Here is an 18,064-nt window from a genome sequence, read left to right as displayed (position 1 = left end):
CGCTCTGCCAGGTTCTAGTGCTGCATATACTGCTGGATAATGCGTGTGGTGTTTAACGTGCTCCTAATTGCCAAAGTGAGCTGAACGGCCTCCATGCTTGCCTTTGTATGGCGTCCACACAGAAAAAAGGCGTGGAACTATTGTCTGCCGTTGCTCTGACGGAGGGAGGGGCGACTGACAACATGGCTTACAGGGTTGGCTTCAGGGAGCTAAAATCAACAAAGGGGGTGGCTTTACATCAAGGAGTATTTCAGGCAGGACTTCACGGAGGGTTCCAATAAGAAACGGTGCACCTAAGTTATTGTTCTTATTGGAGCAATGAGGTTAGTCTGGCCTCTGATTGATACATGGCTAGATTTACCTCGCTGCACCTTCTCTGTGAGTGACTGCAGTGTGACCTAGAGGAATGAGTCCCCTAGACAGGGGAGGAGGCAAATGAGTACAAAACAAAACTGGTCTATTTCTTGTTTTGATCCACTCCATCTATCTTTTACGTCTTTGGCTGGCAGCAGACGGTGCAGAAGGACTGCAAGCCATCCACATCTCATGGCTGCTCGGCAGAAGACGGTGCAATACGACTGCTAGCCATCCTCATCTCTTGCCTGCCCAGCAGAAGATGGTGCAATATGACTGCTATCCATCCCCATCTCTTGCCTGCCCGGCAGAAGATGGTACAGTACGACTGCTAGCAATCCGTATTGCCTGCCTGCTCACCATAAGATGGTTCAATAGCACTGACTTCAGAACTAAAGAGAATGACCTGGTCAAGTCACTCCAAACTTAGTCCCTGAGCCCATGTCTGTCCAGGCGCTCCCGGCCGACGCGGCCAGGAGCACCTCGGACATGACGATGATGGCTACCAGTCATATTGCACAGTCTGCTGCCAGAAGGCAATGGGTTGCTGCTACTCTGTAGTAATGCAGTACCGTGTCTGCCAGCACCCAGGAGACATACGGTGACTGTTACCTGAGCGGGCTCCATGCTTGCCATGGTATGGCGTCTGCACAGGTAACTCAGGAAAAAAGGCGCGAAATGATTGTCTGCCCTTGCTTTCACGGAGGGAAGGAGGGAGGGAAGGGGGACCTGACGATATGTACCCAGAACCACCCGCGACAATGTTTTAGCCCCATCAGGCATTGGGATCTCAACCCAGAATTCCAATGGGCAGCAGAGACTGCAGGAACTGTGGGATAGCTACCCACAGTGCACCACTCCGGAAGTCGACGCTTGCCTCGGTACTGTGGAAGCACTCCGCCAAGTTAATGCACTTAATGCACTTAGAGCATTTTCTGTGGGGGGACACACACTCGAATATATAAAACCGATTTCTAAAAAATCGACTTCTATAAATTCGACCTGATTTCGTAGTGTAGACAAAAAGTCAAAGAAGCTGAGTGTTGACACTTCTTAGCTGATCTTCATAAAGCAACATTGCTTCTCTGCTTACTCATTCCTTCCTTCATTCTAATTATATAGCTTGCATAATCACATGTCATATCACTCCCCCTTTGCCTATTCTATGTTTCCCATATGGAAACATTTTTTCCCAGTGAAATTAATGGAGATGACTTTGTTAATTTTACTTCTAAGAACACTGGAAATACATGAAGGCAATCTGACCAAATTTTTATTTCAGGGCATTACATGGCCAAAGCACGTGCAACCTTCACATCACTGGCCCAGAAAATTATAGAAGTGAATAAATTTGGGTGGGAATGTAGTAGAATATTGAAGTGCAGTGTTATCACAAATGCAGAGAATTCAAGAGAGTTAAACTTACTATATTCTCCATTAATTTATTTAAAATTGTTCAAGTAAGAAAGAAATCAGAATTCTTTCCCTTCAAATAGTGTGTGTGTGGTAGCTTCCTTATTCATTTCTAAATTATTTATAGAGTATCTCTGTAGAATAAAAAAAAAGTTAGAACAAGTAAACTCTTCTGGGCAGACACAAACTTTTGGGGTTTTGTTTGTATAGATCCTAGCTCCAAGGTTCTACTTCAATACCAATACTTATTTAACACAGTATTTCCCAACAATCTACAGTTACTGGCAGAAAGTTACAAAGGTCACTTAACATATTTGAATCAGATATATGAAAAGCTCTCCTCAGTAAGTTTTAGAAACAGAAAATGCCGAAGGATTGAATGCAACTATATTTTTTAACAAATTTTTTTTAAAACTCCCAGACAAAAACTCCTATTCAGCCTTGAAAATCTGACTTTCCCCTCCCCTTATGTCTGGCTATGCAGAACATGCACTAATTTGAATTCAATATATGAGAAAAGCAAACCTCAGAGTGAAGAACTTTAGAGTTCCAAATATCAGAAGGGTAGAGAACTTCAATTTTATATTTGTTTCACAGGGTGCAATACCAATACCCAAAATCATGATATAGGATGTTTTGTTTATTTTTATTGTTTTGCTTCATTTGGTATTCAGATGTGTTTTAATTTAAGTTCCCTTTGGCAAATACAGAGCAGGGATATTGCAGCAAGGGAAAAATTAGAAGTACATGTACATTCCTGTACTCAATTATATTTTGGAAATGTGTATTAATTTGTAAGAGAGGCATGAGTAAATAAAAATAAAAAGCTAAATTTAAAAGATGAAGCAGTAGGCTCCCGAGAGGGTGAGTACTGAATAAAAGATTGTAAAGCACACTGTTAAACAAAACAGAAAGACAAATGTAGATAATGGCCAGGACCAAATTAAGGCAAACACATAATGGGGCTTCAGGGAGCATGATAATGTAGGACTTTGCAAATGAAGTTGAAAAGCTTGCAATTGAAGTACTAAAACAGAAGAAGTCAGAGAGGCACATCAAGAGTGGTATGGTCAAAGAGGCAGAACGGGTTTAAGTATCACTAAGGCTGAAACTGATCGGAATTGAGGTATAAAGAAATTAAGGAGACTAGTTTTAGCTCCAGAGTAAAGTTTTTGAAAACAGATGAACTCATTGGGACATGGGGACTTTTCAAAGTTTAACTTAAGTGTCATGGCCAGAATCACACAGGAAGCCTGTGATAAAGCCAAGAACTGAACCAGTATCCCGAGTCCCTGTCCAGAGCTTTAACCTAAAGGCCATTCTTCCTCTTGATCATGAGTCTTAAACAAGCAAAGAAACTTCAAATCCTCTTACAAGTCAAATTGTAAATCATAATGTAACCCGCCTCAATTCTGACGTATTACCTTTTCTTTTTTTTTTAAAAAAAGTCATCCTCTACCACGATATCAATAAAGTAACTTGTATTGTCAACACTAACCCAGCCCAACCCTGGTTTGCTTAAGAACAGAGGTGGTAAAAAAAATTCTGACAGAATAGTTTTCCCTGTCAGACAACGCTTATAAGAAATGTTCTGTGGGAATGAGACTATTCCGTAAAATTTTCAATGGAAGCCAAGCAGGCAGGCCATCCACCTGACCAGCTCCTTTACCCTTCTCTTTAATAAGCTAAATAGACCATCTTAAGAAGCTCAATCACTATAAGGCAAATTTTCTATTCCTTTAATCATTCTCGTGACTCTTCTCTGAACCCTCTCCAATTTTTCAATATCCTTCTTCAATTGTGGACACCAGAACTGGACACACTTATTCCATCAGCAGTTGCACAATTGCCAGACACAGAGATAATATAATCACTAGGGCAGTGTCATAATTGGAACTCATGTTCAGCTGATTATCCAACACCACTCCAAACCTATTTCAGAGTCACTGATTCTCAGGATAGAGCCCACCATCCTGTAAATATGGCCTACATTCTTTGTTCTTAGATGTATACATTTACATGTGGTCATATCAAAACTCATACTGTTTGCTTGCACCCAGTTTAACAAGCAATCCAGATCGCTCTGAATCAGTGACCTGTCCTCTTAATTATTTACCACTCCCCCAATTTTTGTATGACAGTTTTTCTTTTCGTCCATGTCACAAATGCATACAGCAAAAACAGAATCCTGCGGGACCCCACTAGACAGAACTACCCCAACTTCATGATTCCCCATTTACAATCACATTTCGAGACCTATCAAGTAGCCAGCTTTTGATCAGTTTAATGTGTGCCACATTAATTTCATACCATTCTAGTTTTTAATCAAAATGGCATGGAGTATCAAGTCACATGCCTTTCAGAAGTCTAAATATATTATATCAACACTATTACCATTATCAACCTAACTTGTAATCTTATAAAAAAAAAAGATAGTTTCACAGGACCATTTTCCATAAACCCATGTTAATTTGCATTAACTACATTATTGTATTTTAATTCTTCATTAACCAAGTTCCATATCAGCCACTCCATTATCTTGCCCAGCATCCATGTCAGACTGGCAGACCTATCCATGTCATTCTGTTTATCCTTTTTAATATTGGCAGAATAGTAGCTTTCTTCAGTCTCCTGGACCTTCCCCAATGCTCCAAGACTCAGTGAAAATTAGCATTAACAGTCTAGTGAGCTCCTCAGCCAGCTCTTTTAAAACTCTTGGATGTAAGTTATCCAGGCCTGGTGATTTTAAAATGTATAACTTTAGAAGCTGCTGTTTAACATCCTCTTGCGATACTAGTAGAATGGAAAGAGTGTTAACATGATGAGACTATATCTACCACAGTCTCCCCTCAGGTATGTGCACACCTCTCATTGATGTTAATGGGACTCAAAGGAGACTACGGCCTTGAATTACTTGGACAAGTTAAAGCAGTTGGGCAAAATTTTAGTTCTTGTATCTTTACAGATGGGCATAGCTTTTATTAAAAACAATTAACAGTAGTGTGCACATACCAACACCATGTGCATGCTGGAGATTCCTGCTTCTGTATTTAAAGGGTTAGTGGTAATATTAAATATATGAATTCATAAAATCATTAACAATATAATGTGCACATTTGTTTGACATAATACAGAAGAAATCTTGTTTTATAACACCCTTGTTAAAAACTACATCATCTCAACTTGGGTGAGTTATTCATCTAATATGGGTAAGCGAAATATCCCCTTCCCTCAATTATCAAATAATAAAAAATGGTTACCTACTTTTTTTAACTGCTGTTCTTCAAGATGTGTTGCTCAGGTAGATTCCATCTTAGGCATGTGCGCACCCACATGCACGGCAGCTGGAGATTTTTCCCTTAGAGGTATCCATTGGGCCAGCTCTGGCAGCCCCTTGAGCACCACACTCGTGCGCATGTCTATGAGGTGCCATCGGCCTTGCACCCTCTTAGTTCCTTCTTGTCATCAACTCCAACAGTGGGGGGAAAGGGTGGGTCATGGAATGGACATGAGCCACACATCTTGAAGAACAAGTTATAAAAGGTAGGTAACTGATTTTTCTTCAAGTGCTTGCTCATGTCAATTCCATGTTAGGTGACGCACAAGCAGTATTCCTGGAAGTGGGCGCAGAGTTCACGGTCGTGCTGCTTGCAACACTGCTCTACCGAAGCTGGCGTCATCCCAGGTCTGCTGGGTGATGGCATAGTGGGATGTAATAGTATGAACTGAAGACCAGGTGGCGGCTCTGCAGATATCTTGGATCGGTACCTACATGAGGAAGGCCACTGACGAAGCTTGTACTCTGGTGGAATGGGAAGTCACAATGGCCAGTGACAACACCTGTGCTTGTTCATAGCAGAACTTGATGCAGGTGATTATCCACAAGGAGATTCTATGAGAGGACACTGGCAGACCGACAAGATCTGTTGAACTTGCTCCGAGCAGGCTTGCTCCTCCGCGTTCGGCCATGCAAAAGCCATGCCATCAGATGCAGTGATGCTAGGTTCAGATGGAGCAGATGGCCCTGGTTCTGCGAGAGCAAGTCCGGTTGGAGAGGGAGCTCTACCAAAAGGTCCAAAAGTGTGCTGACCTAGTGCTGGTGCGGCCATGCCAAAGCTACCGGGATGACCTTTGCTTTGTCCTTCTTGACCTTCAGTAGGACCTTGTGAAGCAGGGATATCAGCGGGAAGGCATACAGCACTGCTCCCATCCAAGGGAGCTGGAAAGCATTGGACAGGGAGCCTCTAGCAAGCCTGCAAAACGAGAAAAACTGCTGACACTTCCTGTTCTGTCCAGACACGAATAGGGCCATCTGGGGAGTCCCCCACTTTCAGAAGATCATGTTGACAACTTCTGAGTGGAGTGACCACTCATGGCAAGAAGAAAAGGACTTGCTGAGGAGATCCGCCAGCGCACTTCAGGTGCCCGGGAGGTGTGATACCTTGAGATGAATGGCATGTCGAGCAGTCGTGAGCAGGTGGGCTCAGACATACATAATGAGGTCCAACATAGCTCAGAATTGGGACTCTGGCAAGTAGGCTCTGGCCCGGGGGGAGTCGAGTACTGCTCCTATAAACTCTATCCTTTCAACGGGGATCAGAGTTGATTTTTGTTTGTTGATAAGCAGGCCTCGTTCCTGACAGGTGGCTTTCATCAAAGTAAAGCCATGCTGAACTTGGGCTCGTGACCCGTCTCTGACAAGACAGTTATGGAGGCCTGGATAGATTTTAATGCCTCAACACTTCAGGTAAGCAGCCAACACTGCTATGCCTTCATGAAGACCCTCAGAGCAGATGATAGGCCGAAGGATAGTGCCGTGAATTGGTAGTGGCGCTGCCCCACCACAAAATGGAGGAATCTCCTGTGGCTATGGAAGATAGAAATATGGAAGTAGGCATCCTTTAAGTCAAGGGCAGCGTACCAGTCTCCTGGATCCAGAGAGGAAATGATAGAGGCCAGGGAGACCATGCAGAACTTCAGCTTCTTGAGATATCTTGAGATGCAGGTCTAGAATGGGTCTGAGGCCCCCTTTGACCTTCAGGATTAGGAAGTAACGGGAATAAAACCCTTTCCCCCTCATATCTTGAGGAACCTCCTCCATGGCCCCCAGACATAGGAGGGATTCCACTTCCTGGACAAGGAGATGCTCATGATAAGGGTCCCTGAAGAGGGATGGGGAAGGGACATGAGAGGGAGGGATGGAGGAAAACTGCTGAGTGTAGTCAACTGCTATGGTGTTGAGCACCCAATGGTCTGAGGTGACCCTTGCCCATGCAGCGAGGAAGGGAGATAGACGGTTCAGAAATAAACGGGAGGATGGGTCCTGGGGCAAGACTGGAACTCTGTCCCCAGGCACACCCTCAAATTGCCTGCCAAGGGACACCTGGGTAGCACACGGGGCCCGACTGGGCAGCTGAGGGGGACAAGGTGGGTCAGCAGCATTTAAAGCCTCTGTCTTTTTCCTTGTAGGAGCTCTGCCGCTGTGGACCCGAGAATGTAGGTGATGGGGGTGGCTGAAAGTGTTTCCTGGAGGCCTGCGGCATGTACAGGGCCAAGGAGCAAAGCGTGGTGCAGGAATCTTTCAGGCCATGCAGCCCAGTATCCATCTGCTCTGAAAATAGAGCAGTGCCTTTCAATGGGAGGTCCTGAATGGATGGCTGCACCTCCTGAGATAGCCCCAACAATTGCAGCCACGAGCCCCGTCGCCTGTACACAGTGGAGGCCATAAACCTGGCCACTGAATCAGCCACATCCAATGCAGTTTGGAGAGAGGCTCTGGCAACTGTCTTGTCCTCCTCCAAGATGGATGCAAACTCTTGTCTGAGCTCCTGTGGCAGGCAATTCCTAAATTTAGCCATGAAGTCGCATATATTATATTTCCCCAGCAATGCCTGTTGGTTGGAGATTCTGAGTTGGAGACTGGCCGAGGAATAAATTTTTCTTCCAAACAAGTCCAGCTTCCTTGCATCCTTGTTTTTAGGCAGAGCGCTCACCTGGCCCTGCCTGTCCCGCTCATTATGACAAAAACCACAAGAGACCCGGGGTGGTGCGGTTGAATACAAGTACTCATAGCCCTTGGCCAGGACATAATATTTCTTTTCTGCTCTTTTTGCGGTTGGGGACAGAGAGGATGGGGTCTGCCAAAGGGCCTAAACCACTTCCAGCACTCCTTCATATATTGGAAGCACTACTTTAGAGGGTGCCTCGGCCACCAAAATATCAAAGAAGCTATCTGAGGCTGAGTGAGATCCTCTGCCTCTCGTCGCAAGTTGGAGGCCATCCTTTTCAGAAGGTCCTGATGGTCTCAAAAGTCATCTGGTGGGAGTGGGTGGGAGGGACCGGTGACCGCCTTTTCCGGGGATGATGAGGATGACAGCAACGCTGAATGTGGAGCTGGAGCTCCCTCTTCCACCAGAGAAGCTGCCCCCAAGAGGATGCCTGTATCTCGGTATCAGCAACACAGCTCGAGTCTAGTTTCTGCATCAGAGAAAGCAGCGCCATGGTCCACTTTCCAGAAGCAGCTGTAGATTACCACTGGGAGTACAATCCTGGCATCGTAGGGAGCCCCCATGGATTCCAGTATGGCCAATGTAGCGGCCATTGACCTTGCGGCCAGATGCCCGTCACAGAGATGGTACCGCAGTCCGACTAGTGCCTCCGAGACTGGGATTCAAAATCCCCTTCTGACTCCGAGGTGGACTCCTCTCTAGGAGACCATGGGGGAGCTGTCCGTGCCTCTTGCTGCCGGCTATGACGTGGTGCCAAGTGGTGTTGAGGGGAAGGTAACCGATGATGGGGGTCCTGAGATCGGTGTCAAGCTGGAGACAGGTGTTGAGAGGGTGGGGAGTGCCATGGAGATGGAGATCGAGGTGTCAGAGATCAGCGACGAGGAGTCGATGAGTGGCACCACAGTGTCGGTGACCAGTGCCAGGAGGAGGACAGCTGGTGCCAGGGAGACAGACTGACGCTGTGAGGTTGGTGATCCACGTCGTGGAGCCGGAGACCGGGAACGTGGAACCGGGGTCGAAGACTACTACTTCCATATTTCTATCTTCTATGGCCACAGGAGATTTCTCCATTTTATGGTGGGGAACCGTGGACATGGTGCTGGGGACTGGGGTCATGGAGTCGTGGACCGGTGCCGGGACTCCGGAGAATGGTATCGAACAAGCAACCATTGAGGCAGGCCCATGGAGGGCTTCCCTTTGGCAGGGGGAGCCTTCACTGGCTCCACTGTTGGACGGAGGTCCTGTGGTGTGGGCAGCACCAGTAGGACCAACAGGCCCCTAGCCGCTTGAAACACCTCTGGCATCGAGGGCACTATGAGGTGTAGGGGACCCCTTCCACTACCTGGAGTCAGGGGTGGTTCTATATTGGGGTCGGATCCCTAGCTGGAGAGGCTGGACCTTGTAGCCCTAACAGAGGCAGATGACCTGACATCAGTGTTTTGCCTTCCGCCCTTTCACGTCCTTCTTCAAGGCAGAGGAGCACCAACCTTCAGTACACTGCTTCCTGTGGCACTTCCATGGCACTGGTATTGGTGAGCATTGCTGAGGTGAACCCAGTGCCAGTGGGGCACTCTGCACGAGGTCGAGGTACTCAGTGCCAAGTTGGAGCGAGAGGGTACCGAGGCTGATCTGAGTGCCGCCTCCATCAGTAAGGCTTTCAGATGAATGTGTCTTTTTGAGTGCGTAGTTTGAAGCCCTTACAAATTTTGCATCTCTCTTTAATGTGTGTTTCCCCCAGACACTTCAGACAACTTGTGTGGGGTCACCACTAGCATGGGTTTGTAGCAAACAGCACACGATTTGAATCCCAGGGACCTGAGCATATACAACTATATACAAAAGCTATGAAAAGGAAAACCACTGGGAGCGCTTGTGAATCACTAGAGAGAAAGGCATTCCAGCGACCTCATGGGTGGTAAGGAGGAACTGAGAGGGCGCAGGACTGACGGCGCCTCATGTACCGGCGCACGAACATGGAGTTCCAGAGCTGACCCTACACATACCACTAAGGGAAAAATCTCCAGCTGCCATAAACGTGGGCGCACACACACCTAACATGGAATCAACAGGAGCAAGCACTCAAATAAGAACAGACATGAAAGAAGATTTTGTACAGGGCTAATACATTTTCATGAGTTTTGCAAGACTTGTAATATTCATCAAAATAAAAATCATTAAAACCTTACCTAAGTAAGCAAAGTCAGAACACCCTCATTTAGTTCATTTTCTGTGACAAATCCATACAATTAAGTGACAAATACTTTCCTTACTTACAAGAATATTTTCCTTTTACCTGTCAGAATATGTAACACAAAAAACACACCTGCAATTTTCCAGGGTCCCTGCCAATTACTCATAAAAAGTTAAAGCAACAAATACATAGAATAGATATAGAAATAGGTCCACTAATTATAGAATCACAGAATATTAGGGTTGGAAGAGACCTCAGGAGGTCATCTAGTCCAATCCCCTACTCAGAGCAGGACCAACACCAACTAAATCAGGGGTCTCAAACTCGAATCACCAGGAGGACCACATGAGGACTCGTATGCTGGCCCAAGGGCTGCATCACCCACTTCCCCCTGTTGCCCCTGCCCCCCACTCCATCCCCACAGCAGGGGGCTCAGGGCAGGGGGTTGGGGTGCAGGAGGGAGTGCGGGGTGCAGCAGGGGTGCGGGGTGTAGCAGGGGGGTCAGAGCAGAGAGTTGGGGTGCAGGAGGGGTTCGGGTTCCGGCCCAGTGCCGCTTACCTTGCGCGGCTCCAGGGTGCCAGGGGCGAGCACCGGGCTCAGGGTAGGTTCCCTGCCTGACCCGGCCTGGCCCTGTGCCGCTCCGGGAAGCGGTGGGCACCCTGTCCATGCAGCCCCGGGGGAAGAGGGAGCAGAGAACTCCGTGAGCTATTCTTGCCTATGGGTACCACCCCCGAAGCTCCCATTGGCCGTGCTTCCCCGTTCCCAGCCGCAGGGAAGCGGTGCCCGCCACTTCCCGGCGCGGGGGCCTCAGCACCATGGGGTTTGCAAATCCACAGGCTGGATCCAAAGCCCTGAGGGGCCAGAACCGGCCCGGGGCCGTAGTTTGCCCACCCCTGGCCTGGAGGTAGGCTGGGGACGCGGTGCGGGGGGGGAGGGCGGCGGCTGCGGGGAGCTTGGCCCGCATGTGGCCTATGGGCTGCGTGTTTGAGACCCTTGAACTAAATCATCCCAGCCAAGGCTTTGTCAAGCTGGGCCTTAAAAACCTCTAAGGATGGAGATTCCACCACCTCCCTACGTAACCCATTCCACCGCTTCACCTAGTGAAATAGTGTTTCTTAATATCCAGCCTAGACCTCCCCCACTGCAACTTGAGACCAGTGCTCCTTGTTCGGTCATATGCCACCACTGAGAACAGCAGAGCTCCATCCTCTTTGGAACCCCCCTTCAGGTAGTTGAAGGCTGCTATCAAATCCCCCTCACTCACTCTTCTCTTCTGCAAACTAAATAACCCCAGTTCCCTCAGCCTCTCCTCCTAAGTCATGTGCCCCAGCCCCCTAATCATTTTCGTTGCCCTCTGCTGGACTCTCTCCAATTTGTCCACATCCCTTCTGTAGTACTCTTCCTCAGGTCAGAAGAGCTTTGCGTGGCTTGAAAGCTTGTCTCTCTCACAAACAGAAGTTGGCCCAATAAAAGACATTACCTCACCGATCTTATCTCTCCAGGTTCTGATATGACAGTTTTCACAGGTGAGATAACTGTACTAATATATTACAAGAATATTAATTAAGATACAGATACATCATTATATGGATCTTGATCTACAGAAAAAGAGAAACAGTAAAATATTGTACATCAATTGGAGTTTGTTTGCAATTATTAACTAACTCAAAAGCTCTATCTGATTGCTTTAATTGCTACATAGCTGTTTACCATGTCTACTACCATGCCAATTTCTCATTACCCTACAAACCTACAGTCAAAGCAAGCTTGTGATAGTTTAAAAAAATGTGTTTCATTTAAGTGAGTATAAAGTATCTTGCTGGTCCATATAAAACTACTTTCTTTTCCTGCCTTTTTCTAAGGTTTATATAGGGTACAAGAGTCTGGCCTAGCATACAAAAACACCACCACTCAACATCGGCAGCCTGATTTACAAGCATTTTGTTCCTGAATTCAGAGCCTGACAAGGATGCTGTGCAAGCAAATGCCTATGAGGAACCTAAAATAGGGTATCCACTTGGGAAGAGATTAAGTGATTAAGTTTTGTGCTCTTGCCAGCTGCTAACTAAAATTTAAAGGGCCAGCAACATGTTTGTAAACTAAACACAAAGCAAGCAGCTTCTTTGTTTCCCTATTTTCGTCAATAGACTTTCTTTTCTAAACCTAATAAAGAGATAGTTGTAGCTGCCAAAAAGTGTCACCAAAAGTTTGATTTTCCAGACATTTATAAAAGTTAAATGTAAAATATATGGCTTTTTTCTGTGCTAAAAAGAGTGTACAAATGAATACACCTACAATTGGAAAGACTTATTTCAGTGCATTACTTTAATTACATTTGTCAGAAGTATGAGCTTCTAACAAAATATTTGGCATTAAAATATCAACTATGTTTTCAAAGACTATGAACTCTGACTACCTTTCTGATACTGTTTATCAACTTTGAATTTTTTTTAATTAATACTACAAGAAGAAAGAAACTGATGATAAACATTAATGCTTTAGTGCATTAGTACGAAGTGTGAGAAAATCCTAATTTGCCATCGAGTCTTACTGTGCCATTTGCCTCATTTTACTAATTTATTTATTTTTAATTTGCAAGTTTTTCCAACTTCTTCCACTTTTGCACTAAATCCTAAATTATTTGGGAGTGTGATCAGTTTCTGTCCTTGGTTCATATATATTTGGAGAGCTAGAAACAATTCACAAATATACTACCATCCTGATTTTGACACTTAATGTTTTAAGTACTTTTCTGAGTTTGACCTTACACCGAAAAATAAAAAATAAAAATGAAACACTGTGCCAGGCATGTAGTAAAAATTAAGCTGGCATTTGTCCCTGGCACAACTGCAGAAAATCTACTTGCTTATATCATGGAATGAAACACTGAAGCCAGCAGGAGTGCTGGAATCTAAGCAGCTAGCTTAAGTAAAACCTTGCCAAAGTGAACCCACCCTCTGGGAAGTAACTCCAGAAGGGGAAACATCAGGCAGTCAGATTCCAAGACTTACCACAAAAGTAACTCACTTATGAAACAAAAGTAAAATACAATTAGACAGTAATGTTACCATTTAATATTGTTTCCCCTCCACATTAAATGCCACTCTTAAAAATGTACTCTCCTTTCGAAAACCTTTTGATTACATTCAAGAACTACTTTCAGATAAAGAAATATATCTTGACTACACTAAATTAGAATGAATATTATGGAAATAACGTAAGAACTGCTAAATACTTGGGACACTGATCAAACAGAGCTTGACCCAATTTTTCAACAGAATAATCATAAGAGGTTTAGCAAGGTAGTGGGCAGCCCTACAGCAAAGGAAACACACAAAAAATACATTTCCAAGCCTGCACCACTTCTCTTCAACTCTCAGCATGTGCTTCCTGCTAAGCTTTTTCCTTTATTTGTGTACTTCTGCCAAAGCCACTAGAAGTGTTGCAACTGTCACTTCTCATTCCCCTCTCCAACTGCACCACACCCCCCCAAGCATCCATACAGGTATCTTCATCAAATGAAGACCACCCATCTGGCTGCCCCTCACTACCCTGCTCTAGCTACTCCTCGGGTACCAGGGAGCAGATTCAGCTGAGTAGGGCATGGGGGCAGCCAGAGGAAAGGACTTCACCTCCCCAGGAGCAATAGGTGCTAGTTAATGGGGAGCGACAATATGGTGAGGGAGATCCTTCACACCCAAACACCTCCATACATGCTAGGAAACACAGAGAGTGGATGATGAGGAAGAGAGAATGGGGGTGAGATGAGGGTCAGATAGCCAGAGGATGAAATAGTGGATATGCATTTTGCAACCTTTTGGACTTATTGCATACAGATGTTCCATACATGCACGATAGCTGAAAGTGCTCTTCCTCCTCCCATCCCCGTCTTCTGAATGTATGGTAATCTATGCTTTGGATATCCAGTGCTGAAAGAGGTGCAGCATGCTTTACCAGGGCACGATCCTGAAGGCCATCCAGAAACTACCACTTGTTTATGCAGTGGTCTGCCTGCTTAGTGGAGCAAACCATCCAAAGTTAGTTAGGCCAATACTTGGTGTCAGCTGTCTATCAATATGAGGGACATTTCAAGGTCCTAGTCTTTACCCTTAAAGCCCTAGATAGTGCGAAGTCTGAATGACCACCTTTCACTATGCAGCCAAAAGAGACAAACTCAGATTTAAAAAACTTACTGAGGCAGGGTGTACTCACAGGGTGGCCCTGGGCTGTGGAATTTGCTGCCGCCACAGTGAGACTGATAGAGCCTTACCACTTTTGAAACACGTAGCAAGACATCCCTTTCTGCAAGCTTTTCACTAAGATAGAGAGACAGAACCAGCTGTGGATTCAACGAAGTGTATCCGCTCGTTCTGAATCCTCTCAGCACAAAAAGTTAAGAGTAGTTGTTCCTCAGCTGAGTGATTTACTGTCACCTTTAAATTTTACATAACTAACATCCAGACACTACAGGGATTAGTGCCTTTGAAATAATAATAATAATATCATTAGCAATAAAAGCATGAATACTAACTATAGAATTATTAGTAAAAGCATACAAGACGTCCATTAATCTTAAAGTAGAACTTTACTTGGGGGTTTACTGACCTCAAGATTCAAACTAGTCTATTGACAGGAAGACATACCCTTTTTAGTTTGTAACTGTCTAAATGTCAGCATTATTAATAAAGAAACAAAAACATAAATCGCTATCTTGATTCACTTACTGTGTCTATAAGCAATAGCTGTGTCCAGTTTCACTACCAGTCCATGAACTAAACCAAAAAAATTACACTACATATTTTTGCAAAGTCTACACTTTCCTTCTTTCCTGTTGCTTCTTAATCCACTGTATGGGATTAATAAATATATACTATTTCAGTTGAACTACTTTTTTTTTTTAGCTTGGGTCCAAATGACTTTTACAAAGAGCAGCCATTTGAACTTCCTCATATTAGTGAAAGCACAGGAACTGGTATAACAGTAAAAACGTATAAAATGAAATGTACCTGCTTTTCCTTTCAATGAGAATGGCCACGTAGGAAGCCGGTAAAGCAGCTCCGAAGCCCGGAGTCCAAAAGTAGAATTTTCCAAGTATCCTCCTGAAAATGTAATTTTATATCTATTATATCACATGCCAAAGCAACAAGAAAGTTAGCGTATGATGCATGTGTTATGCTCAACATAAGACTGTATTCATGTCCATTTTCCACCGATAGAGATACATTGCACCCTTTGAATTAGTTCATATTGCACAGACACCAATAGGAATACTTTTACACTTACAGTTCCTTTCAATGAAGATTTCCAGACACTTCATAAACATTAAGTCCCATAATACCACTCAGGTACATCAGTACTACACCCATTTCAAAGGGCTTCTATTTTAAAGCAAATAGTACCTTAGCCCCCAAGTGATATTTATGAAAGGTTAAAGAATTATGTAGAACTACACAAAAATTGAGACTGCTACGGTCTCTTCTGCAGTCAGGATAGCCTCTTCAGAAAGATTTAGAGGTGTATGGAATGAATGTGGGGCTATCAAATGAACCGCAAGGCGGTTCAGATAAATACACTTCACAGCACGTCCTGAAGACAGATAGGGAAACTGATGCCGAGAAGTTAAGTGACTTCTCTAAGGTCACTCAATAAGTCAATGTAAGAGCTGAAAATAGAATCCAGGGGTGAAATCCTGGCTTTATTAAACTCAAGAATTGCAAATCTCCCATTGACTTCTATAGGACCAGGATCTCACCCCAGGAGTCCACAACTTCAGGAATAATACAAATAAAAAAAAATCTTATAAATTCAGGGCACATTAATAAACAAAATCATTCTGAAAATGGATTTATTACACAAAATAATGACTACGTGTAAGGAATTATGTTTTGGGGCAAAGATTAAATTTGTTACTGTGGAAAAAGGGAAAAACAACGTACACATTTGCTAAATGTAAATTACAGTAGCAGCCCAATTGTCCAGTCAGTTATTAAAAACTTGATTCTGAACTCTTGCATATTCAGCCTACTTGGAATGGACTGTGGAGGCAATAAACCATCTCCAAGGAATGGGGGTACTAGTGAAGTGGAAAGATTGTACGCAGAGCTTTAACAAGCAATAGCAGCTGATTCAGCAGCACAATCTCATTTGAGACTCTGTCCTCATAAAACAGCGCAAGTAACATGATAAATTCATATGGGGCAATGAAAAGAGATGAAATTACATATGAGAAATGGCACCACATAATAAAGAACTAGTGAAATTAGAAACACCATTTGAACCAGCTCAATTTTATCCCTGTCCTAGGAAGGGCAAAGGACTTGCCTCATTCTATCTTTGCCCTCAATATGCCACAAAAACAATGATGCAAAGAAGTACGACCAGTTTATGTTCAAAAGTGAGAGGAGTCAGTGAATCAGCAACGAGTGATGTAATGGCAATTATACACACTATACATTCCCATGGCTACAGAAGGTTAATTTCACTGGACAATGCCAAATGCTGCACCAGCTAAAAGTTCATTATTACAGGAATCTGTTGTTTTGGCATAGTTTTGAATCATTTTACTAATACTTACATTTTCAATTTGATAATAATATTTAAAAGACAGCAATATACATTTTACATAGTGCAATTGTCTGCAAATTCAAAAGCCAAAAGCACTTCTCATCATGAAGAATCTAAAAATATAGATAGAAATAATGTTTTGGATTACAAGATTACTGTTGTGTTGTGTCTAGTGGTTAGAACAGGGAGTTAGAAACCTAGGTTCTTTCAGTCCCTGCCATTGATTCACTATGCAGCCTTTCCCAAAGTTTAAGGCTTGTCTATACACAAACATGCAATAATTTAGTTAACTGGGAAAAACCCCTGTGTGAACACACTTCTATTGGTCTAAACTGGTTTAACTTGCCCCTGTAAGCTAAACCAATATAAGCCAAGTTTAAACAAATATAAAAGTGTCTACAGAGGGGCTGGCACTAGTATAACTAAATCTGTTTACAATCAAACTTTTAGATGACCAATCCAAGTGTATAGACCAGGAGTAAAATGTTCTAAAGCACTTTTAAGTGACTTAAGAGCCTGAAACTGATAAGTGCCCACATTCCTTTTGAAAATTGGACTTAGCTGCTTTTCAAAAATTTACCCGAACTGTGTCCCACAGTTATCCCACACTTAAAATACTTACATGCTTTTTAAACCACTTTAACATCTTTGGATGAAGGGTGCCATATAGGTACAAAGTATTAACATAATTACAATGTCAAGGTATATATTTGAAATTCTGCTTCCCTGAAGATATCTTCTTCCAGGGGTCTCACTTCTGGTTCCTCCACACCCTAGTGTGAGGAAGGTAGAATTCTCAAGGGCAGCAGACAGATGTCTGAGCACAAGCTAAACACCTTACTGTTACCCAGGATGCTTTGTGCTTAACTCAATCTTTGGAACCTTCCACTCAATTCCAAAAGAGCAGAAAGTGAAATATCCCCAGAGAAAGTCAGCCATTAAAACTAAAAATGACTGGAAAAAAAACTAGCAGCTCAGAAAAGAATTTAAAAATAGAGAGGTAAAATACAATGCCACCTCAAACAGATTCTGTTCCAACCTCAAAGGGAGGTAAATGGGTGATTTATAATCCTGCAAGGTGAAAACTTCAGAGAAGCAGAATTACAAGGGAAGCAAGTCTCAGCCTTAATTATCTCCACAATTACTTGCAATATACATTGACTTAGGACTATTGAGTAACGGTCACCTAGAGTCACCTTTCAGAGCAAAGCCACACTTTAAAGAGAGTTTTACCTGCGTCCCTAAAAAGCTTGACAACATCCTTTGTCATGAAAAGAAAAGGAGTACTAGTGGCACCTTAGAAACTAACGAATTTATTTGAGCATAAGCTTTCGTGAGCTACAGCTCACTTCATCGGGTGCATCTCTAAGGTGCCACTAGTACTCCTTTTCTTTTTGCGAATATAGACTAAGACGGCTGCTATTCTGAACTTTATCATGAAGTGATACAAGGTTTGAAAGTCAGGTTCTTTCGAGTTTACACATCTACACAGATGAGTTATGGTTTGTCTATATGGAGGAAACTGACCAGCACA

At 43.7% G+C, this 18,064-nt stretch overlaps 1 protein-coding gene across 1 annotated transcript in view; it reads right to left on the bottom strand.

Annotated features, from left to right (window-relative positions):
* The window catches only part of TMEM135 (transmembrane protein 135), a 396,209-nt gene that overhangs the window by 322,499 nt on the left and 55,646 nt on the right, over nt 1-18,064 (bottom strand). Inside the window, exon 3 of the mRNA XM_048841768.2 lies at nt 14,973-15,065. Within this exon, the coding sequence (XP_048697725.2) occupies nt 14,973-15,065 (93 nt within the window). The remainder of the gene's footprint in view (nt 1-14,972; nt 15,066-18,064) is intronic.

Source organism: Caretta caretta, chromosome 1, assembly GCF_965140235.1.
Source record: "Caretta caretta isolate rCarCar2 chromosome 1, rCarCar1.hap1, whole genome shotgun sequence".
Classification (NCBI taxonomy): domain Eukaryota; kingdom Metazoa; phylum Chordata; order Testudines; family Cheloniidae; genus Caretta; species Caretta caretta.
The sequence above is the reverse complement of the archived record's forward strand: the minus strand, read 5'-3'. Positions and strand labels throughout refer to the sequence as shown.